We start from the raw sequence: 24,826 nt of genomic DNA on the forward strand, positions 1-24,826 counted from the left end.
TACCTGATAAAACATGCTAGGATTGTGCTAAGTTATGCTATTAAGATCTTTGCAATGTGCTGTATTATGTTAGTGTGTTAAAAATAAATTTAAATGCTAGAAACATGATAAAACATGCCCGTACTGTGCTAAATCAAGCTAGAAAGATATTAGCAATGTGCTAAAATCTTAGCAATGTACTTAAATATGTTAGTGTGTTGAATAATATTGAAAAAGTCCTAGCAACCTGATAAAACTTGCCAACATTGTGCTAAATCACACGAGAAACACGATAGACACCTTGTAACACATGCCACCATCATGGTAGTGTGTTAAATCACAATCAAAACATGCTAGTAAACTGTTAAAACATGCTAGAATTTAGTTAAATTATGCTGGAAAAGTCTTAGCATTGTGCTGAATTGTATTAGGGTTAAATACAAAAACATGCAGGAAATGTGATAAAACATGCCGGCACTGTGCTAAATCCAGCTAGAAAGATCTTAGCAATGTGCTGAAATCGTAGCAATGTGTTTAAATATGTTAGTGTGTTAAATAATATTAAAAACATCCTTGCAACCTGATAAAACAAGCAAGCATTGTGCTAAATCATATCCTAAACATGCTGATAACCTGAGAAAACATGCTAGGATTGTGATAAATTATGCTATTAAGATCTTAGCAATGCGCTGTATTATGTTAGTGTGTCAAATAAAAAAACATGCTAGAAACATGATAAAACATGCCAGCACTGTGCTAAATCATGCTAGAAAGACCTTAGCAATGTGCTAATATCTTAGCAAAGTGTTTAAATATGTTAGTGTGTTAACTAATATTAAAAACACGCTAGCAATCTTAACAATAAACATTGATATTACAGAACAAAATCCACTCTTCTGCATGGTTTATCATGTGTCATAAATACAAGCTAAGCCTATACCACTAAATAATTGAAGTCATTCAGAAAGAGCTAATTTGGGAGAATGTTGAGCATGTTATAAAGGCTATTGAATTATTAAAAAATGTGTTCCCCGCATGTTTCATACCTGAAAAGTAAATCACAGCTGGGAAATTATTTCATAATACACAATACACAGTCATAACATCCCATGTAAACACACATCAGCATGTCTCAAACTGAAAAAAAAATATTTAACTCCGTGGTTCTTTATACAAAATGCATAAACTCGCATTGTGAAATGAAATGTAGCAGCGGATGTGGTGCGGTGACCATAAATCTCTTACTCTGCCACTGAAGGTCATGAAATTTTTAGCACCAAAAGTTAGGGATGTCCATCTGGATATGAGCTATGAAGCAGCCAGCCGATGCCAGACCCGGAGCCCACTGACGGATGAAGAAAAGAACGTTTTCAGTAGCGATAAAACAAAACAACAACAAAGAAAATCATCCATTTCATGACCAATGCCTGTGTATTTTCCAGCAGATCATTCACACGCAGCTTAACATCTTTGAGGTGTAAATAGTTTTTTTGTTTGGGTAAGCAGATGAATGGTGGGGTTTTACTGTAGTGATGGTGTTCAGTAATGACATATGAAAGGTGCTAACAGTTTGGTCTATTATAGTTAAGAGAGGGCATACATACATAATTATGAACACTAATATCATAGTCTTGAACAGAAATATCTTTTCAGGCTCTATCTATTCTGCTCTCTACCTTTCTCTATCTGCCTCCCACGCACACAAATAAAAAAATAGAAGCCTACACATTTTCATTCTCTTTCACAGTCTATGCCTAAGACACACACACACACTCAAACAAATGAGACAGCTTGAGTTATGGGCTCTATATGTATTTTGATTTAACCGTTCAGTGCTGGACAAACACCTGATGGCAGCTTCGGATGGGTCTATTTATTTTCTCATTACTGGAAGACCAGGCAGTATCGGGGTTTTATGTGGGGGGGGTTTTCTCTCTCTCTCTCTCTCTCTCTCTCTCTCTCTCTCTCTCTCTCTCTCTATATATATATATATATATATATATATATATATATATATATATATATATATATATATATATATATATATATATATATATATATGTGTGTACTTGTATGAGAAGCTTGCTGACAGTCTGCTTATGAGTCTCGCGACAGCTTGTTAACTTTGTCCTGTGAATTTAAATCACATTTTGGTTTGTTGTCTTTTTTCAGAGGAGGCTTTCAGTGATTCATTTATTCCAGTAAGTCTGTTAAATGAGAACGTAAACATCTTGAGGAAAACAATAGTGTAAATATGCAACTGCTTTTCTGGATTTCATATTTAATTTAAACTTGTATAAAAATATATAAGTGAGGTCATGGTTAGAGGAGCTCCAAAAACTGTTATATAATGCTGCCATCTTGTGGTAAACTAGGACTCTTGCTTTCATAATAATAATAATAATATGTTAAATAATAATGTTGTCTTGAATTTTTTAGGTACTAATATACACCTTTGAGGTACCAAATTTATATGAACCCATTAAGTACAAATATGTACCACCCCAGTGACAGCTCTTGTACCTTTATTTGTGTGTGCACATTTTAACAAATATATTTCCCTTGCAAAAATTAACAATAGTTTACCACACATATACATTTATTTTTTTAATTAAAACGTTGTTGTTGTTGTTGTCGTCGTTGAATTAACCATGGTTGTGCAACACTGACCATAGTATTATAGTAAAACTGTTATACAAATGGTAATTTTGAGTTTACAAATATTTAAGCTCCCTGACAAAAGTCTTGTCGCCTATCCAAGTTTTAACTTGACTTCTAGTTAATCATTTGGTATCAGAAGTGGCTTATATGAAAGGCAAAGGCCTCTAGATTATGCTTATTTTACCAAAATAAAATATGATCATGCCTTGATTTTTTTGTTATTTAGTTAGGACAGTCAGGTCTGACTTTGCTTAGACAAAAGTCTTGATGCTTAACAGAAATAATGTACAGTATAGAATATAAAGTCATGGTGCAGTAGAAAAAGAATGAATAAGCTTGGAGGATCCATACATCTCTGCAATGACTCAAATAACTTATTAATAAAGTCATCTAGAATGGCAAAGAAACGTTCTTGCAGGACTCCCAGAGTTCATCAAGATTTTTTGGATTCATCTTCAATGCATCCTTTATCTTACCCCAGACATGCTCAATAATGGTTATGTCTGGTGAGTGGTCTGGCCAATCCTGGAGCACCTTGACCTTCTTTGCTTTCAGGAACTTTGATGTGGAGGCTGAAGTATGAGGAGCGCTATCCTGCTGAAGAATTTGCCCTTTCCTGTGGTTTGTAATGTAATGGGCAGCACAAATGTCTTGATTCCTCAGACTGTTGATGTTGCATCCTCTGCAGATCTCTCGCACACCCCCACACTGATTGTAACCCCAAACCATGATTTAGTCTTCATCAAACTTGACTGATTTCTGTAAGAATTTTGGGTCCATGCGGGTTCCATAAGGTCTTCTCTAGTATTTGTGATGATTGTGATACAGTTCAACAGATGATTCATCAGAAAAATCTACTGTACCCTGCTACTTTTCCAAATGATCAACTGAAAGTCAAGTTATTATTTGTTGCTCTTACAACTAGGATCGTCGACAAGACTTTTGTCAGGTAGTGTACATATTTACTGTAATAAAATCATGAATGCTTTTCTATGCAAAATGTTCATAAGGCCACAGTTTTATTATAGTGAAAAAGCAGTAAATGTTTTGGTGAAACCACATATATATGGTTAAACTATTACAGAGCATTACAAGACCATAGTTCATTTGTGATTACAAAGGGTTAATGATTGGTTATTTGCTTTAATATGTAGTTCAGCCATTGTTCATTACATAAATAACAGCTTTTGATTCATGTGTATTTGAATTCTTGAGCTTTTTGTCTTATTACTGGTATGTCCTCATTTACTTTGATTATAAATGATCCTCTAGAACATAATGAATGCAAGTAGTCCTGAAAATCCAGGCGCTCTGCATTTCACAGCTGTGACTTTCAGTTGCCCTTTGTGTGCTTAGCATAACCAGATAAACAGGAGCACAAAAACACAGTCACTTTCCCCATTATATGACAATATAACAAAATATGAGCATACCAAGGAATGCTAGTAAGAAGCAAAAGGGCTTTTAAGTAATTAACTGGCAGCTTATAATAATAGCAGTGTCTCCTTAAAATAGAGTACATTATTATACAGAGAACTGTTGCAGAGGATCTTGATTAAGGGTGTGTGGCCCGGTAACCTCTAATTCACAAAGAAGGTTTAGTCTACTTTTACTATGAACTGCTGTATTGCTGGCTCCTCCCTGCTGAGTCTGTGGTTAATTTAACACACATGCAGGCGCAGCAACTGAATCAACACTATAGTCGGAGAGTATATTTATATAGAATGTCTGTGGGATGTTCGCAACCCCACCCTGCATTTGAGAAATTCCACTGCTTCCAAGATTTGTCCCAAGTGCATGGAGCTTAATGCCAGTGGCCTGCTTCTCTCAGCGTAGACTGCGCAGGGCTTTTCTGTCTTTTGGATGCCGCAGAAGGACAGCATATTAACATTTAAATGTCTATCTATACTGTTTCTTATTAAGGATATGATATTACAAATTGTAAAAGCATAATAATGTTCAATTTAAATTGAATAATGTTCAATTTAATTTGTTTGTTTAATTTCAGCTCACATAAATTGTCATATATATATATATTGTATATATTGTCATAAATAATGGGGAAAGTCATTTTTAATGTGTATTATGTATTATAAATACACCATATGTATTTGTATTTCATTTTTTTTTCTGTATATGTATTTTATTCAACACCATATGTGCCCTGTTTAGTATTTTTTGAGCAAATAATAATAGCTATTGAACATTTTTAAAATGCTTTAAAGGTAAAATGCCCATTAAATGTTACCTTATAGCAATTATTGAACCACAAATAAATGACCACATAATATTATACCTAATTTAACTGGATATAGACATCAAAATGTCTTCGATCCATATAAAGTCCCAATTTATAGCATAAAAATTGTCACACGATTATTTGGAACATAATTAAGTAAGCTACCTCACTACATTGTTTTTCTACTGATCAATAGGCTTATTTATTTGTTATTTACTTGTTTCAACCAACTTTTCTTAATTATTATTATTATTATTATTGCTGCTTATTTATAAATTTATTATAGTTATCATTATTATTTTGTTAGTTTTTTATCTAAAAATTTTCACCGACTCCAAACTAATAAATAAATATCAATATAATATACATAAAAGTACAAAAATACAGGATATTTACATATATTTACATATTTTGAGTGTATATATATATATATATATATATATATATATATATATATATATATATATATATACACACACACATACATACATACATACATACATACATACATACATACATACACACACACACACACATATGGGCTGTGTATATAGGCTATCTATACACAATATATACACAATATATACACAACACAGTGCGCCGCAGTGGGCGGGGCCACGTAATGACATCGCATGACAGGCATCTCAAATGACTGTAGTTCGTTCTCCGACTTCCGTGTTCTTTCACTACTACCATCAACCAACCGGCCGACGCGAGAGAGCCAGAATGTCTCATCAAACCGGCATCCAAGGTAAAACCCTTCGCGATCTTTCCTACCGTCGATTCAAATACGCCAGACGAAGTCTGTCACGTCGCTTTATAGCCCGTTTGTATATATAGCGCTTGTTTGCAAACAGAATAACCTGTTGTTGTGGTGGTCGCCGCCGCTGAGACTGAATTACCTTATGGAGTTTTATTGAGCGCTTGCAGTAAACAAACCAGAGTCAGCCTGTGAATCTGTGTCAACTCTACTCTGCCTTTTGTTGCTCTAATATGGTCATGCAAATAAACTCCGATTAGTCTGTCACTATCAGTGTGTAGTCAGGCTGAGGGCTGTGCACTTATAAGGAAGGCAGCAGGTTTCAAAGGTCCATCTGTAATAACCGTGTCACCTTAATTCAAAGGTGTTGCTAAGCGTTATGCAATGAACGTCTGTTTACATTAAGCTTTTACTGCAGTGAGGTTGTTTTACTATGACAATAAGAGTATGAATCAATGCTGAAGTTTCAATTGAAGATGATGACTTTGCAGGGTGAATTTGCAACCTGCTGCAGGAATGGACTGCAGTCTTTAAAACAATGCCTCTTTAGACTTCTGGCTTTGGTTTATCAGCCAAATTTCAATTTCGTTGTCTGTAGATGGTCAGCTTTGTTTCGCATCAGAATAAATGGTCTCATTGTGTCCTGTGCTTTCTCTTCTCAGCTACCGGGGAAGTGAAAGAAATCTTTGCAAAGGCCCGGAACGGAGAATATCGGCTCATCAAAGTAGTGATTGAGAATGGTGAGATTTCATGCATCAGAGTGCAAAAGCGTGAAGATAAAACACTGATATCGTGTATAAACATCTCTGAAAACTTGGCATATTTGATTTGTTTTTAACCTAATTACTTTAATCAAAAGAAATCAAAGTTTATGGAATAAAAACAAATACTCTTTAATCAAACTAAATCATAAATCCAGATAAATTGCTAATTTTTAAGGTCTACTTTTTTAAAATCCGTATTTCACATCATGATTATTACAGTTAACTAAAATGATCGAATGCTATTTTAGTAGAAATAAACTGCGATTAAAATTAAATGTATATAAAAATCTAGCTAGTTCAGCTATTTGATTGCTGTCAAGGGAAAATGGCTTATTTATATTTTGTTAACCCTTAGTTAAAATAAAAATGAGTGACATTTAATTTAACAAGTATGTTGAATCTTCTCCATGTCATGTAATTTTTCTGAAGATATATTATAAACTTGAAATAATGTTTCGGCTAATTCAGTGATTTTTATTTAGATTTTTTTCATCAGTTATTCCTGACATATTCATTATGATCTAATTGGTTCGTTTCAATTCAATCCTACTAGCCTATTATTTAAACTTTGTTCAGACGAGGAAGCTGAGATTTTGAGAAGTATTTGTAATGCTCTAAATCATTAAATACATTTCCTTAATTGTTATGCTGTTATTACCATGTTGTTGCTTTTTTAGTTTTAAGTTTTATCTAATGTTGATCAATACTGTTTAATAGGGCTGCACAATGTATAATTTGAGCATCGATATCGCAATGTTTGCGTCCACATTGTCACATCGTAAGATATGCAACGTTGAGTTAGGATTATAGATGACCAGAAACCACAGGTCAAAACACACAAGATCTATGGATACACTGCAGAATTGAACTGTAATAGACAGAAAGTTTGTCATCTGCATGTCATGTTTTATAAATCAGGGTATCTTCTGTCCATTCCATATCCATTTTCAAACAAAAAAAGAAAAACTAAGAAACAACCGTTTTTCTTTGCTCACAAAAAAATTAAAAAAATAAAATAAATAAATAATTTTGTAAATAAATAAAAGATTTTGGCTTGATTTTCGTTTTTTGTTTTATGGTAGGAAAACATTTCAGGACGTTTCAGCACTGCTTACATGTGTATAATGAATTTTAAAGTCGTTTATTCGTTTTCCTACCCTAAACAAAAAAACGAAAATCCAGCCAAAATCTTTTTTTTTTTTGTGAGCAAAAGAAATAAAAAAACAGCCATTTTCTTAGTTTTCCTTTTTTTTTTTTTTGTTTAAAAACTGATATGGAATGGACAGAAGATTCCCTAATTTTTTTTAAAGGCCTGTGTGTGCATTTGAAGAGCTTAAAGCATTTTGTAGTGCATAAAGAAGTTTCATAACGATTAATTTTATTCAATTATTTATATGGTGAACACTATACAGTACTATTTTACATTTGATTAATGTCAATATCTGCAATCTCAATATCTGCATCTGATAACTGTTGTTCTCTCCTGAAAGCCAAAAAGCACGGTTTATTTCCCTTTAATATTTGATATCATTGTGTTTATTTATGATAATATCATATGTAGTTTATGTATATGAGAAATTACATAAAATTATATTTATATTTCACTCCCCTACAAAATTATCCCAAGTAATGACTTTGCAAATAGAGGTATTTAAGTCATCTGGTGAAATTATATCTCAGAGAGAGAAAAAAATCGCAATGTAAAATTTTTCCAATATCACGCAGCCCTAATGTTTATTGCATTAATTTCATGTTTTACTAAACGCCATTATGGTGTTTAGTAATTAGTTTAGTTTTTCCAATATCGCGCAGCCCTAATGTTTATTGTAATGCTTCTTGCATTAATTTCATGTTTTACTAAACGCCATTATGGCCATCATTGTGTGATTAAAATTACATACATATTAGTCAATTTCACTGCTTATTTAAAACAGTTTGTAATAAGCTTTAGTTCGTCATATGATATCCACATCACTAAATTCTTACAGTTGTGTTTTTGTCAGTATAACAAAGGTGACATTTTTAGATGTTAGTACTTAAGTCTACAAAATAATGAAATGAACAGTAGTTTACCGTAAAATTTGATTTCAAGGTCTATACCGTATTTTTAACAGTAATATTCCGGCTACCACCGTGACTACGTACGACTACACGTACGACTACAAGAATCTCATCCCCGCTTCCTCTTTTTTTTATTGTGTTTACTCAGAGAAGTTAGTTCTTGGAGGAAGCAAGCGAGCTGCTAAGAAATGGGACCAGGAATGGGACGGTTGCGTTCTACCCCTCGTGGAGGACGACATGCCCTCATACCTCCTCTACAGGCTGGACACCACCAACAACCAGGGCTATGAATGGGTCTTTCTAGCCTGGTCTCCGGATCACTCGCCGGTAAAATTTAGTTTGCATGCTTTCGTCTTCTTTCAGGCCAAAGGAAATCATTAGAAGGCGTCGCTCAGTGCATTTTAATCCATGCACTCCATATATAGTAGCTCTGGTTTAAAGCTCTTTAAAATATCTGCTTCCCAGTTAAGCCTGTCCATAGAAAAGCAGCCTATAATAAGAGGTTTTCGCAGCACTATGTGGATCTGCTCATTATTGTAGCATTGTTGTATTTCTGAAGTAAATGTGTATGATGATGATGATGATGATGATGGAGATCCAGCTTTGATGTGATCAATTACACACTGAAATGATATCAGGTAAGCTTGTATTGTGCGTTCTTGATGGTAATCTACTGTTCACTGTGCTTTTTTTGTTCTAAATAAAAAGCACGGTGACGATGCAGAAAGCAGACAGTTGTGGTCCTGTGCTACGGATTTGCAATTCTAATTTTCTCCCTCAATGTTCAACGACTAGAGGGAAACAAAAATGTGGACACCCAAATGTGTCGCTCTTTCATGCGGATCCAGACCAAGATCAAATTGCTCAGACCAAGAGCTTTACTATAACATTACTCTTAATTTAATTTTAGGACCATTGAGATGCTATTCTAATTTTAGTACTCTCTCATTTTTTGTTATGTTGGTTTCTATAGAGCGAATATACAAGGCAAGTCATGTCAAAGCAGCTTTTTGGGAATAAATCAGGAATTAACCCTTATGAACTGTTGGGGATGTTTTCATCCACTCTGGGGTGATTTTTGAGTCTTAATTTGGCCATCACTTTTTCTGTGTTTCAGCTAGTAGAATAATTTTTTGGTGCCAAATCTTATTTTGACACATATTTTGAGGAAATGCTTTGAATTAAAAACAAAAAAATCAATGACACGCAATATATGACAACATCCACTAAATAAAACCACTGTAAAAATGCATCAGATCAATATTTTTTAAATTTGTTTTTGCATAAATCTGTTAATCAACCTCAGTCCTGATCAAAACTACTAAATTGCTTGTAAAATTACAGGATTCAACTCTCTAATTGCCAAATTCATAAACGATGTCACCGATTGTCAAGTTGAAACACACAAAATGGCATATTCTCAATATAAAAAGTAATTGGGAACTGGATTGTTTATTTATTTTTTTACCTTCGAACAGCGCACAAGAGCTAATGAGGTTACATCAGTGGGAAACAAGTTCAGTTCATATGATACATTCAGTTCCACTAAATGCTGGTTTTGCTTTAGGTTCACAGAATGCTGCAGTATGTTCACCGATGATTCTGTTCATTTTCTTTTCGGCTTAGTCTCTTTATTAATCTGAGGTCGCCACAGAGGAATGAACCGCCAATTTATCCAGCATATGTTTTACGCAGTGGATGCCCTTACAGCTGCAACCCATCGCTGGGAAACACCCATAATGATTCAGTTCAGTTCAATATAAATATCATACCCTTTTTTCTGATTCACTCTAGGGCAAAAATAGCTAGTTTTGTTATTATTATTTATCTTTAATTATGTCCATCTATTTATTTTATTTTAAAATTGTGAGTATATTATTTATGGTGTTTAACAGTTTATATATTAGTCAGTAGTCCTAGTTTAATGTAATAATCATCATATTAAATTAACTGAAACTTTAAAAATATCTGGAACAGTTTTAGTGTCTTATTGTATGTTAACTATAATAATCTAGAAAAAAAAATAATTGTTGTTATTAATGTTATTGCCATATTTTGTCTTGCTTTATAATATATAATATTTAAATGTATCACTTTATATATATATATATATATATATATATATATATATATATATATATATATATATATATATATATATATATATATATATATATATATATATATATATATATATATATATATATATATAAACAGGGTATCCGCAGGGTCTTCAAAAGTCTTAATCTTAAATCTCAAAAACTGCATTTTAGGCCTTAAAAAGTCTTAAATTTACTGAAATATTGTGTTGTAGGTCTTAAATCTTTTTTGAACAGGTCTTAATTTTCCTTTGTTCATGTATAGCTACCCAATCTGGCCATTAACACCCATACAATCACCAACAATCCATCTCAGTAAAACTTTAGGAGTGTAATTTGAACTATTTACCATCATGTTTCAATTATTAGCCTTACAATAACACTTGTTTCAAAGTTCTTCATTTATTTACTGCTGAAGAAGCTGACTGTTGAGCATACGTTTAGTTTATTATAGATTTTAAAACCTTTAAAACATCCTTTATTTTTTTACAGAAAGATTATGTTGAAAAAAAATGTATGTATACAACTAGAGCTTGCTTGTTTTGACAACATTTAAAATATTTGTTAAATTATTCAAAAAAAGTTTGGTAGGGCAAATAAAACTTTTCCAACTGGGCAATCCGAAAAACTCAAAGCGTTTAGCCCTGTATGAGTCTAAAATTTAATTCAAAATGGTCTTAAAATGTCTTAAAGTGTTAAATGTAACTTGCTGACACCTGCATCAACCATGATAAAGCATTTATTTATTTCTGTTTGCTTGTTTTGAGGATAATATTATTATGTTATAGACCATTTCTATTTGGTCATGTCATTGGCCCATAAACATTTCCTGTTTATCAAACAATTTCATAACTGTAGCAAAAAGCAATTCAATCATAACTTCATGTTAAAACAGCTTTAAAAACATTATTCATCAATATATGGCTCTTTTTGTATTTTTGGAAGCTACAGAAATTAAAAATGTAAAACAGGAAATACGTTGGGACCATTGTTTTTGTTTACATCCCTCAAAATGGTCTATAACAACTACAGCTCATAAATGCAGTGATTCAGAAGCCTTGTTTGAAAGCAAACCTTTTTTCTTTTCAGGTTCGACAAAAGATGTTATATGCTGCTACGAGGGCCACGCTGAAGAAAGAATTTGGCGGCGGCCACATTAAAGAGGAGATTTTTGGCACAGTGAAGGTATGATATATTGCACTTGAGCTGCCAAATGCTCTCCTGAACAGATCTGAGCCACAGGTTTCTCTCTAATGCATCTCTGTCTGCCCTGCACAGGACGACGTCTCTCTAAATGGCTATAAAAAGTACCTGAGCTCGCAGGCGGCGCCGCTGCCTTTGACTGCAGCAGAGGAGGAGCTGAGGCAGATCAAACTCAATGAGGTAAAGCTGACTTCAGCACAAACACACACACTCAGACGCCGTGAGCATCAGTAACGTCATGAGCTGAAGCTTTCAGTACATTATGTGCAAAATCCTCTTTAAGCTGGCGAACACAATGATGGATCTTTATGAAATCAGAATAGTCTTTAGAACGCTGTTTAGTGATCTACGATAATTAAGCACTTTGAGCATTATTTATTCTATTTTTTTCTATATGAGCACATGGTATTTCTTTTTTTTTTACTTTTTAATTAAGGCTGGGCGATATTGCAAAAAAAATTATCACAATATCATGTTTCATATCAATTGATATTGATAATTATTGAATATTTTTATAATACATTTAGGATTATTAGGATTATTACCACCTTATTTTAATTTACCAACATTACTAAGGCAAATAGATTTAATAATCAAAACCAAAAATATTTCAACAAAATATCAGATTTCTTTATAATAAAATGCCCATAAGTGTTAAAGAGACTCTTAAACTTGATAAAAAAAAACTGTTACAAAGTGTGTGCAATGGTAAAGGTAGATCAACATCTGTAAGGTGTCACTAATAATGATACAGTAAACCTCAAACTCTGTAAACAAAACAAACTATGATAATCGGATCTCAGCTTTCAAGTAACGGAACCAACCATCATTATTCAAGTACATACTGCAACATTACAAATAGTGAAGTTGATGGACTATATTACCCCCTATGCTAAAAAGTCTTTCAGATGGGAAGCTAGTGACTGGGATGCACAAGAAAAGAAACCAAAAAGCCACTCTGGTGACATACTTTTTTATTTACAATCTCCTCACTGCTGCTATACGGCACTCATTTTCGTGTTATTCTGATCTGAAGTGACAAGCGTGAGCGTGTACTTTGTGTTTGTCTGAGGTAATTAGTCTGATGTTATAACTGAAATGTGTGAAGCAAATCAGGGCATTTGTAAAATTCTGACGTTTTTTTTTCAACTAGGGGTACCTGGAAAATGTGCGTTACGTGTACGCGCCTCCATTGGAAATTACTAACTGACACCCTGAGCTTATTGGCATTGCTTCCAAGGCGCACGCTCAGCAGCCACGTTTTAAAAAATCTATAGCCTTCATACTGAAACTACACACTGATCTTTTTTTTATTATCGATATTGACAATGATGTTTGGTCAGTAAATCCCGATATCCATTTTATCGCCCAGACCTAATTTTAATTAGATTTATTTGTGCGCACATTTTAGTTTTAATAATTGTTCATCATTTGAATGGATATATTTTGATATTTAATTGCATTATATTTATTAAATATTCATGTGCACATTTTGGGGAAATATATATTTGATTATTAATATATGGACCTAGAAAAAAGTGCATTTTTATCTGGCATTTAATAGCCAGTGAAGCTGGTGAGGGGAAAAACATTATTACTTATAATAATAAAAAAAAAAAACACTAACAATGTTTACTGTTTTGATATCTATATACAGTATTTAAATTTTCAATATAATATTATACTTTTTTAAAATTAAAAATATTATATAAAATCTAATGTAAATGCATGCTTTTGCTATATATATATATATGGGTCGTTTTGATAATTATACTTGGCTATTTAAATCACATACAGTATATAATAAACATAACTGCACAATACACTAATCACATTTATTTTCCCATATGCGTTATACGTTTAGAAAGAAATCACCATGCACACAACCTTTTGCCATCTTAATGCTAAAAGCCTACTGTATTAATGTGATTTATGGAAGAAAAGATTCTGCCAAAAACATAAGCGCATGTAATATTTAACATCAAACATACGCAGACTAAAAATAGAAAAGCTGAGTCGCGTGCGCTGCTCTCTCATTTAAGGCAGCTTCTGGAACCACTGGTACAGGATGCTGCCAGACCTGCCCTCTGCAGACTCTTGCTCTCTTTATTGGCTGTTTCTAAATGACAGGCCATTAAATGAACCAATCAAACGGCTCACGGCTCTCGCCCAGAGCAGAAGCAGCTGTGGGAGGAAGATAATGCTACACTAATCTACATGTATGAGTGGGAGGAAAGCAGCTTTGGAATGTTTTATTTTTATTAATTTGTTGAAAGGGAGATTTTTATTGAGTAGATGGCAGGATGAAACGCTGCTCCCAATCCTGGCAGAGCTGGAAGTTCATTCAGCGGGCGCTTTATAGAATGCAGCCTGCAGTTTTAAAATGTACACTGTATTATTTAATTTAAGTGTACTCCTCTATAAGCTTGTTTTTTATACGTGCATTTGATCAAATAACTTTTAAAAATTAAATAATTTCAAACATTATTACAATTTGACTACAATACAGAAACTTATTTTAATTTTCACCATCATTATTGCAGTCTTCAGTGTCACATGATCCTTCTGACGTCATTTTAAAATGCTAATTTGGAGACTTAATGAATGAAAATATAAATAATTTAATAAGAAAATGCATGTTTGTGGCATGAAGCAGCAAAATGAGCTGCTTTAAGGGTTAAAATCAATGGAAGTGAATGAGATTAGAAGTCTCGACGTTCCATTTATTAAATATAGTACTGAAGAGGATTATATATTGTAGTTATATGAGCAATATCACACTTGTAGCAGTGTGATATTGCATTTATTAGGGATGCAACAATACAGTTAGCTTACGGCTCAATACATACCTCGTTTTTTTTAAACATGGTGTTCGGTTCTGATGGCATTTCCCAGTATTTCTCTGCTGCAACCGGTATATCACAATAATTTTCCCTGAAAAAGCCAAAGCAGCACAATCACTATCAGATTACTGTTGTTAAAGGAAAAATGCTAAAAATGAACCTCGTCAACCGACACACTGTCTTTCAGAAATTATAAATATTTTAAATACTTTCCTTCTACAAAAAATTAAACTGCCTAGTTGCAATCTATTCTTTTAATGATTGGTTTGCTGATTACAGACCAGTGCATAGACCTTGTTTAAGGATGTCCTGTGTGTTTCAGTTGCAGACAGACGTCCATGTGGACACAAAGCAGCAGACTCTTCAGGGAGTGGCCTTCCCTATGCAGAGAGATGCTATTCAGGCTCTGGAGCAGTTCAGGGACAAGAGGATTAACTACGTTCAGCTGGTACTTCAGGCCTTTTTTTTATTGCCTCCACCGCTCCCAGCAGCTCTGAACAATAGCATATTATCCTGCCTTTAGAACTCATTTGCTCTGTATATTTGGAAATGCATCATATCCGGATCTGTATGTTTACTTTACAGACTGGTTGGGTTGACCTCCATGTGATGTGACAGAAAAAGAGCTGGTTAATTATTACTGAGCTACTATGCGATGTTAATTGATTATGTTCTATTAACAGGAAATAGATTTTCCTAACGAATCCATTAAATTATCTGGTACGGCTCCAACGGATCTGAAAGATCTGCCTAAAAGGATCCCAAAAGATGCTGCTAGGTATCACTTTTTCCTCTACAAACACTCTCATGAAGGAGACTACCTTGAGTCTACAGGTAAGAGACACACATTGAATAGTCTTTGGCTGCATTTATACTGCAGATCTTGATGGCCAATTCTGATTTTGTGATTATCCGATTATTATTATTTATTTTTTGATGATCTGTTTACATCGTCTTTTAAAAGTGACTCGTATCCGATTGTCTGCATTTACACTGCACATGGCAAAGTAGCAATGATCAGGAAAAACTGACGGACAACTGATAATAAAAGAGCGCCCTTTTCTCCATTCCTGGATTTAATCTGTTTGCAGGGTTTCATTTTTTTTACTATAGTTTAAGACAGAAAAGTTTTCACTCAGCCATCTTCTTTTAATCTAGGCCTTTTTAAATCAGTATGCATTTTAATGTCATGTCCTTGGCGTGATTTATGCACGTGATGATTTGCAAATGTTTTATATTAGTTTATATTGGTTACACTCTCTCTCTCTTGTTAACATGCTTAAATACTTGTGCTACATGACAATATAAAAGCTTTTTTTAGTCCTCGTGTATGAGATTTAAGGTTTGAGACTCTACTAAAGTCTGTTCTGAAATAAAAGCGCCAGAGTTGATGTCATTCGCTATGGTTTTTAATGATGCGTGACTTGCATTGGCAGGTGAAAATCTGATCTACCTGAAACACAAAGGCACGGATCCGATTCATATCGGATAAATTTCCACATATGAGCAAGGCCTGAATCTGATTTAAGTAAATCCATGTGTTTTTTCTTCCTGCTTGCACGTCCACGGGCCATTTCCGATCTGTGCCACATGACAGAAAAAACTGAGTCACTTGAACCATGCAGTGTAAATGCAGCCTTTGAAATGGGTTAAGATGTTTACAGGGATCAAAATATTAAATATAGCTTTACTGCTTTATGTCATACATCTATTGAATTGATTTTACATATATATGTCATGCTGAGTGATAATAGTGTGTGTGGCATGCGTGTGTGTCTGTGTGAGATCATAGGAGATCATTCTATTTATTTGAGCATTAATACTATAAAATAATAATTGTAAAGTAATAGTTTTATAATTTAAAACATAGTTAAATATAAATATTTTAAAATGTTATTTGTTCCTGTGGTTTAAAGCTGAATATATTGTGAGTCTACAGTGGCACATGATCAAAACAACAAACATTTCTGGGAAAAATAATTATATTTACACACATTTTAGAGTGGCCTTTTATTATGGCCAGCCTAAAGCACAACTGTGCAATAATCATGCTGCCTAATCAGCATCTTGATATGACATTCATGTCAAGTAGAAGGATTAGCTCTGCAAAGGATAATTTATATAAAATAATTGTCTTTTGTAAGCCTCAATTTAATGCATCTTCATGAAATAACTATTTATATTCATAGAATTATGTAATTTAAATATATTCCTGATTTATCTAAATTGGAATTCCTATCAAATGCTGAGTACAGCTTAGGCATAATAAATAAAGGTACATTACACAAAATAAACTTATTGATTAGGAACATCTGATGATAGTCTCTGAACGCAGCCAATGTGATTAATCTTTTTGTGTCTGCAGTGTTCATCTACTCTATGCCTGGTTATAAATGCAGCATCAAGGAGAGAATGCTGTATTCAAGCTGCAAGAACCCTCTCATAGACACAGTGGAGAGAAACTTGGGCATTGAAATTGCCAAAAAGGTATTACATGTTACTTTAGTATAAAGTACAGCGTACGCCATGCTGTTTAAAGGGATGGTTCACTCTAAAAATAGGTACATTTCCTCAACCTCAGGCTATTAGAAATGTACTTTTATTCTTTAGAAGAACATCAAATAATATTTTTAGCTGAAACTATAGTGCTTGGTGATTTCATAAAGTCAAGTCAATGGCTATCAGCACTTTGAAAGTAAAAATATATACAGGCAAAACAAAATTAATACTTGCTGCTTCTGATAATACATTGAGGTCTTATGAAGCGGAATGATTAATATGAGAATATTGTTTACTGTTATACTAAGAAAAAAACTCCTGAATGACCTGAGAGTGAATAAAAAAACAGCGGATTTTCATTTTGTGGTGAACTTCCCCTTTAATTCCTTGAAGCTTGAATGTGTATTTAATGTTATAGCTTTTCATTTCGTGCTTCTTCACCTTTTCAGCTGGAAATCGACAATGGTGACGAACTAACCAGTGACTTTATGTACGAAGAGGTTCACCCCAAACAACATGCGCACAAGCAAGCTTTTGCCAAACCCAAGGGGCCAACGGGGAAAAGAGGAGGCCGTCGAATCACACGGGCACCAGGGGACGGCGGCGACGACGATTAAAACCCTCTTCCTATTCCACGACTGACACTTAGTCTAATGAATCCCGTCCTCAAGCCAATCCTATTTTTACCTTGACTCATGTAGACCACAGCGCTTTAGACTGATCTATGCACAAAGTACAACACTAAAGCCTGTGAAATGACACTTTGTAGCTTGCAATATGAAACGCTAGGTTGAAGAAAACAGATTGATGTACACTAGAATGTATTTTAAGAAGCTCCTGGTAATAGTTTTGTTTTTACGCTATTACGCTGTTTACCTGCATATTAGCCAATAGAGTGCAATACGGATGGAGATCCTCCATTTAGTGCTTATATTTTCCACAAGATAATCTTCAAAAATGAAACGCGTGTAATCTAGTCCAGGTGCAAACCGCACTTTCAGTGGTAGATTTACATTTTAGCATTAATATTTGTCTGGGAAATTGGTTTTAGTGGGATTTGTGTTTGGAGAACATGGACAGAAGGGTTAAATCTTTCCTTGTGTTGAAGGTCAGATATGTTTTATAAGGCATTATTAATCAACTTTGTGATTGATTCCGGGTAAAAAAAAAATAAAAATAAATTAAAGGGACGGTTCATCCAAAAATTAAGGGTTTGTGACTTGCTCTTCATTTGTTTAATAGGTAATGGTTACTAAAATTATTCAAAATATCACGTTAATAAATAAATAAATATATATATATATATATATATATATATATATATATATATATATATATATATATATATATATATCTATATATCACGAAAAAGCTCACGTTTGGACCCACTTGAGTGCGAGCTCATTTTAATTTTAAGATGAACTATCCCTTTAAAGCATGACCAAAAAATTAAGTTCAACAGTATCAGTATTTTTGCAGCCACTGAAGCTTGTATGGATTATTTCAATGAAGGATTTGCCAAGAAAATTGTGCTGAAAATACCTTTTTTTATGTATTAATTCTTAATTGTTATTCGATTCTTTTTTTTTTTTTAAGTAAGATTTATTATAGACATTATTATGATAGAATCCGTCACAACACAAATCAATCGTATCTATTTTCCCACGTTCTTCAAGTGAAGACTGAACCTGCAGAGATGCTATTTTTCTAAGCTGTTTGTCCAGACAATATTGTTGTCGAACATCTTCAGGGGTTTATGACCATCCTGTCTGTCTGAACCAATGTTTTCCATGTCAACTAATGGCCAGTCTCCATTTCAAGCCATCCGCAACCACACTAATGCATGAGTTCAGTTCACTTGGGATGCTGTTGTAACCACTCATAAGGGAAGAGACTGTACGAACCTCCATACACTGATTCCCAACAGGCAAACCACTATTAATGTGTCTCCTAGGTAGGGGTCTTGTGAAGTCTGGAACAGAATCATTATAGTCTTAAATGTCTTTTTCTATGCATTGTATAAGAAAGAGAGGAGAGAGAAAAATAAAAAAGATTTGAAGATACCTTTACATTTGGAGTCATGTGTTATTGTTTGTCTTTAAGAATTTGGATTTTGTGATGAGCATAATGTAATATTATGAAGTCTAAATTACCATAATTATATGACAAATTGAATATTGATATGACACTGATATATATCAGACTATATTATTTTGGTTTCATTAAGGTGCTACTCTCCTTTTTAATGGATGTGAGTAATGTGTATTTATATAGCGCAATTATTGTGTATGGCCATACACCCAAAGCGCTTCACAATCATAAGGGGGGAGGGGGAGGTGCTATACTCCAGCTATAGGGGGAGTGAAAGGAGATACTGTGAATTAATTTTAGATTATTTTCAGTTTTGATTATTGGCTAATTTAATTTTTTATTAACTTTGTGTATTAAATAGTTTATTCATTATTTAACTTTTTTTTTACTTATCCAAGTAACAATATTTAGGTTTAATTGTTTTAGATAAGTACACATAGTTAAAAATAAATGTTGGTAAACTGAATCTGTAAAATAATTTAATTTTTTTTTTATTAATAGTACAATTGTTTTAATGTTTGAATTTTACTGTTTACTGTTTTTTTTACATAATAACCTATTACATGCCATTTTGTGTCTGGTTCTTATTATAATAGGAGAAATTAATCAATAATATATAAACAAACTAATAAACAAAACTAAGATAAGCAACATAAGCACTGCATATCACTGCACTTCGTCTTCTGCGCTACTGTGCCTTTAAGAACGGGACCACGTGTTGCGGAAACTACCGACAACAACAACAGCACGCGGGTGAGTAAAGAAATTCTGGAACAAAACTAGATTTTAGTTAAAAATCTGCTTTGTTTCTGTTTTTATGAAACACGAGCCAATGCAATAATATTTCGACTGTTTATTTAATATAATCATCGTAACGTTTACACCCTCAAATCAAAAGATTTCATTATATATGCAAACAACATGTATATCCAAGTTAATAGACCACTAAAATGGTCGAGTGCCTTAAACACTAAGGTTTTTTTTTTATCGTACAGGACTCAATAATGGAGAGAAACACTCTTTCCTGCTTTATATCAAACCATGTAGGCTTCCATGGAACCATAAAAAACTCACCTCAAGATTTTGTTGTTATTGAGATAGACACCAATGGACAACTTGTCAACAGTGTAAATACTAAAGAAGAAAGACCTTGTCAAGCTACCAAAAGGATTGATATGAAATTAATACCATCTAAACCAGATGACACTGACAGTTTAATTCAGGATTGCTTTGATCTGAATCTAATCTTGGGTCCAAGTGTGAACAGGGAATTGGAGCATTTTACTAATAAACTGAAAGTGAAACCCTGTTCAGATGATCAAGAAAAGGTGGAACTGTTGTTGGGAACTTTTCCTGATAAACACATGAGAGCTGTGGTCCACAGAGCGGTTCGATTCAACTTCCCCTTCCTCCAGACGCTGACCAACCAATCTGAGATCCGGGTCAGAGAAGATCCAGACTTCCAGGAGCTCGCCGGTTTGGCCTCTGAAGGAGAAGCTGAGGACTTTTTCAGGTTTATTGATGCCAAAACACCTGGTTCTGTGTTCACATTTCTGCCCGATGACAGCAAGGAGCACCGGACGTCAGTTCATCATTTTGTTAGCAGGCGTTTTGGGAAGCTTGTGGAAACCAAGAGCTTCGTAGACCAGCAGAAGACTTGCATTACGGCAAGACTGAGGGAGAGAGGCAAACAAGCCAAGAAGAGAACAATGACAGACTTTCATATGCAGGAGGAGAGTTTATACACAGGTGAGTGAAGAAGAAACATCTCGTTGACATGTAAAACCAAGGTTTAGATGACAATCCTCTTTTCCTATCAGCTTTTACGCTGCGCAAGGAGAACCTGGAGACTCTGGAGGCCATCAGCTACATGGCTGCAGTACTCGGAGTGCTTCCCTCTGATTTTACTTATGCAGGAATTAAAGACAAGAGAGCCATTACTTACCAGGCCATGGTGGTGAAAAAGATCTCTCCAGAGCGGTAAACAGACCCATCACCTGATGTCAATATTTCCCCAATATTTGTTATTTATTTCTTTAACTTCATCAAATTCTTTAGGGATTTTTAATGTGATTATGAAGTACTTGGGAAGAGCCACAAGATGGTGCCAGAAATTAATTTTTAAAAACTTGCAGCGTATATTTTGCAAAAATATTCATATATTGAGATGATGGCTTATATAAAGAGCCTCTGAGTACAAAGCTTTAAATTTTAGTCTAATAAAAATTAAAACAAAACTAAAAAACTAGTTTCATTCTCGGTGTATTATGTGTATGCATATGTACACTTTACGTTCACCAATTTGATAAAATATCTATTTGCTTTCTAAAACTTAAATCATCAAATGAATTTGTAGATATGCTTATAGAGATTTGCATATAAACACATTTCTCTGTCAGGTTGCTGGAGAAAGGCTCAGAGTTTGAGAGGAGGGGAATGCAGATCTCTCATGTCCGTCCTGCATTTGAAGCTCTTAAGCTTGGCAGACTGCAGGGAAATCACTTTGAGCTGGTCATCAGAGACCTGAAGCATCATGGGAAACATGGTCTTGCAGAGCTGCCACAGCTTATAGAGGAAGCAGTGGAAAATGTGAAGGTAAATGTGTGTATGTTCACCAGTGTTTCATGAAGAAATGTACACACAGAACTACTAAATATTAGTTTTATTTTCCAGAACAAAGGCTTTGTGAATTATTACGGTCCTCAGCGGTTTGGAAGTGGATCGTGTGTCCAAGCAGATCAAGTAGGGCTTGCGCTGTTGAAGGAGAATATGGTAATAGAGTCATTTCCCTTGATCAGTTATATGTGATGCTCCGGCTTTTGTTAGAAACACTGTGTTTGAGCAGGAGGCTTCAGTTAAGCTGTTCTTCACCCCAGAGGATGACGATGACCTCCAGAACAAGGCTAAACGTCATTTTCTTCACACAGGTGAGGGCTGGTGAACTAATGTTGAGCAATGTGCTGTACAAAATAGATGAACATTAAGCTAAAACATATTATTGGTGATTTTTTCAACACATGCTGATCATTGTTGCTTAATTTATTTCAGTTTCAGTGCATCCAAGAACTACTAACTGTTCTCTTTGTTCAGGAAATGCCAAGGAGAGCTTGGCACTGATGCCAGCTTATAAAGCCAGAGAGCGGCTCATGCTGCGGGCGCTCCACCGGTACGGCAGTGGACAGGAGGGTTGCACCCGTGGCTGGCTCAGTTTACCCCACAGCATGAGGGTCTTCTACCTTCACTCCTACTGCAGCAGAGTGTGGAACCAAGCAGCCAAATACCGGCTCCAAAATCTGGGCTTTAAGCCTGTTCAGGGTGATCTGGTTTGGGCTGAGTCTGTAAAAGGGCTCAAAGATGCCACAGAGGAGCTCAGCGCTCCACAGGTAAGGGCCTTGATTTAGTTACTGCTAAATAATAGCCAGGAATGGTGTGTGTTTTGTTTGAATTGGGTAAAATAACTCATAGAAATGATATAATTTTTTAAAATAAACACACACTATATTCAGTGTAAATTTAAGGCTAATAATATCCTAACATTTATCCTGAAATACAATTTTAAGAAACATTTGTTTTATTATTTGAGTCTACTTTGTAAAGAAGTATTTAAAAAAAGAATATATAAATTAAACATGCATAAATCTCTTTCAAATATTTTATTGAAGAAGAGTGGGTGTACATAAATGCATGTGTGTAGTATGTTTGTACATTTGTATCATTATTTCTTGTCCTTATTTGTGGAATTTCATTCATTTTCATTTGTTTTCTGTGCTGTAGATCCATGTTGTGACTTCAGATGAGGAGAAGAATGAGGTTTTCTCATTAGATCAGGTACTGTTTCAGATGTCTTTATTTGCTCTGTATGTCTACAGTAACTCTTACCCATCAGTCTCTTACTGTGTCTCTGTGGTTTTTCATCCAGGTGATTCTTCCTATGCCAGGAAATAGTGTCAAGTATCCAGAAAACCTTTTGGGTCAATGGTATCAAGACCGATTGGCTCAGGACGGTTTAGAGTGCTGCCGATTCAGAGTGACTCCCCTTAAACTCAACGTTCCTGGATGTTATCGACCGCTGCTCGCTAAGCCACTGAACATCACATATAGCCTGCAGACGAGTTCATCAGACGAGTCTAACACACACTGTCTGTCACTAAACTTTGACCTGGAGGCGTCCTGCTACGCTACTGTGTGTCTCGGAGAGATTATGAAGACTAATCTTTCATAGGTTACTCAATGGCACTGATTAAAAGTGTTTACAGACTAAAAAACATCAAATATGAGGAGCTGTATTCTTAATAAAAAGTTTATTTACAATTGTCATGATGATTGTGTTTTTTACCTTACCTGGGACAATATTCCACTCATTTGTTTGTGAATGAGCTGTAATTTCAGCATTGAGCACTAGATGTCTCTCTCAGGTCCAGCTCAGAAGCAGTTGATCAGACTGACATGAGGACTGATGAACCATAAAGGATCTGCCAGCTGTGTTCAATGAATCACAAGCTCATCTAGAAGTGATTGAAAAATTAGGACAGAAATATCAGCCTGTACATCTGTAAAGGCTTATGAGGCAATTCATGGTTCAAGAAATGAAAACAGATCCTAAAGTTACAACAAAAAGAACATTATTTTCATAATATTTCAAAGTCCTCATTCAAACGTCACGTTTAAATTCCACAATGTTTGTCTAAATGTAACGTCAAGCTCAATAATTCAACATAAAGTGATTAAAAGTGGTTCAAATCTACTTCTGCTCATCCACTAAATATTGTACATAAACTCCTAATAAACAAATGAATGAGAGGAGTTTCAAATGCAACAATAGTGGTCTATAAGGGGCAGCTGTGGCCTAATGGTTAGGGATTTGGACTTGTAATCGAAGGGTTGCATGCTCAATCCCGGCAGGGCTTAGATCAATCAAAAGCAGGTTTGAGTATGGGTAATCATACTTGATGATACTCCACTTCATATATGTGTGTTATAAAACAGACAAACACAAATAAAACAAAACTGTGTCCTAAACAACTCTTAGTCTCAATATCTCTGCAAGAGTGGGGTTTGAACCCGGGTCTCAAATATTTAAAGCTTGATGTGTTAATAGTTGAGCTACTGAAGCTGTGAGGTCAAAATCAGTTTATAATGAGCATTTGTTGTTAGTTTTATAAACCTGTAAATGCTGTTTCAGAAAGCTGTCTATAAAAGAGACGTTCAAAACATAGGGTGAAACTGAGACTTAGTGGCTTAGTGGTAAAATCTTTGAGCTTTCAACTTGGAGACCCATGTTCAAATCCCACTGATGCAAGTGCTTAACTAAAAACTAAAAGTTTTTGGTCAAATAAATTAAATCTTTCAACAAAACCCTGTCCAAAACCATATAAAGCCAACAGATTCAATAGTTTAGTGGTAAAATCTTTGACCTTTCCTCTTAGAGACCTGGGTTCAAATCTCACTATTGCAGGTATTTAACTTTGTAAACTAAACATTTTTGGCCTTACAAACTACATTTTTTAACAAAATCCTGTTCGAAACAGCTCTGGCTTAAAGTTTCAATGGCCCAGTGGTAAAAACTTTGAGTTTTCGTCTTGGAGACCCGGGTTCAAATCCCACTATTGCTTTTATTAAATTCCTAA

General features: G+C 34.5%; 2 protein-coding genes across 3 annotated transcripts; both read left to right on the forward strand.

Annotated features, from left to right (window-relative positions):
* Positions 1-5,545: 5,545 nt before the first annotated feature.
* On the forward strand, positions 5,546-18,410 carry twf1b (twinfilin actin-binding protein 1b). The gene is made up of 9 exons (XM_056455790.1): positions 5,546-5,630; positions 6,302-6,379; positions 8,613-8,791; positions 11,653-11,748; positions 11,842-11,946; positions 14,932-15,057; positions 15,293-15,443; positions 16,975-17,096; positions 17,558-18,410. Exons 1-9 carry the CDS (start codon positions 5,606-5,608, stop codon positions 17,723-17,725), a joined length of 1,050 nt encoding a protein of 349 aa, XP_056311765.1. The 5' UTR covers positions 5,546-5,605; the 3' UTR covers positions 17,726-18,410.
* A 1,510-nt stretch (positions 18,411-19,920) lies between these two features.
* Positions 19,921-23,510, forward strand: pus7l (pseudouridine synthase 7 like). Of its 2 annotated transcripts, XM_056455787.1 has the most exons (9): positions 19,921-19,952; positions 20,195-20,948; positions 21,020-21,179; positions 21,599-21,794; positions 21,873-21,971; positions 22,045-22,126; positions 22,290-22,582; positions 22,974-23,027; positions 23,119-23,510. In XM_056455787.1, the coding sequence occupies exons 2-9, from the start codon at positions 20,204-20,206 to the stop codon at positions 23,419-23,421; spliced, it is 1,932 nt and encodes a 643-aa protein (XP_056311762.1). In that variant the 5' UTR covers positions 19,921-19,952; positions 20,195-20,203; the 3' UTR covers positions 23,422-23,510. The 2 variants fall into 2 exon arrangements, with proteins under 2 accessions (XP_056311762.1, XP_056311763.1); XM_056455788.1 differs by lacking the exon at positions 22,974-23,027.
* Positions 23,511-24,826: the final 1,316 nt, after the last annotated feature.

This window comes from Danio aesculapii, chromosome 4, assembly GCF_903798145.1.
Source record: "Danio aesculapii chromosome 4, fDanAes4.1, whole genome shotgun sequence".
NCBI classification, from domain to species: Eukaryota; Metazoa; Chordata; class Actinopteri; order Cypriniformes; family Danionidae; genus Danio; species Danio aesculapii.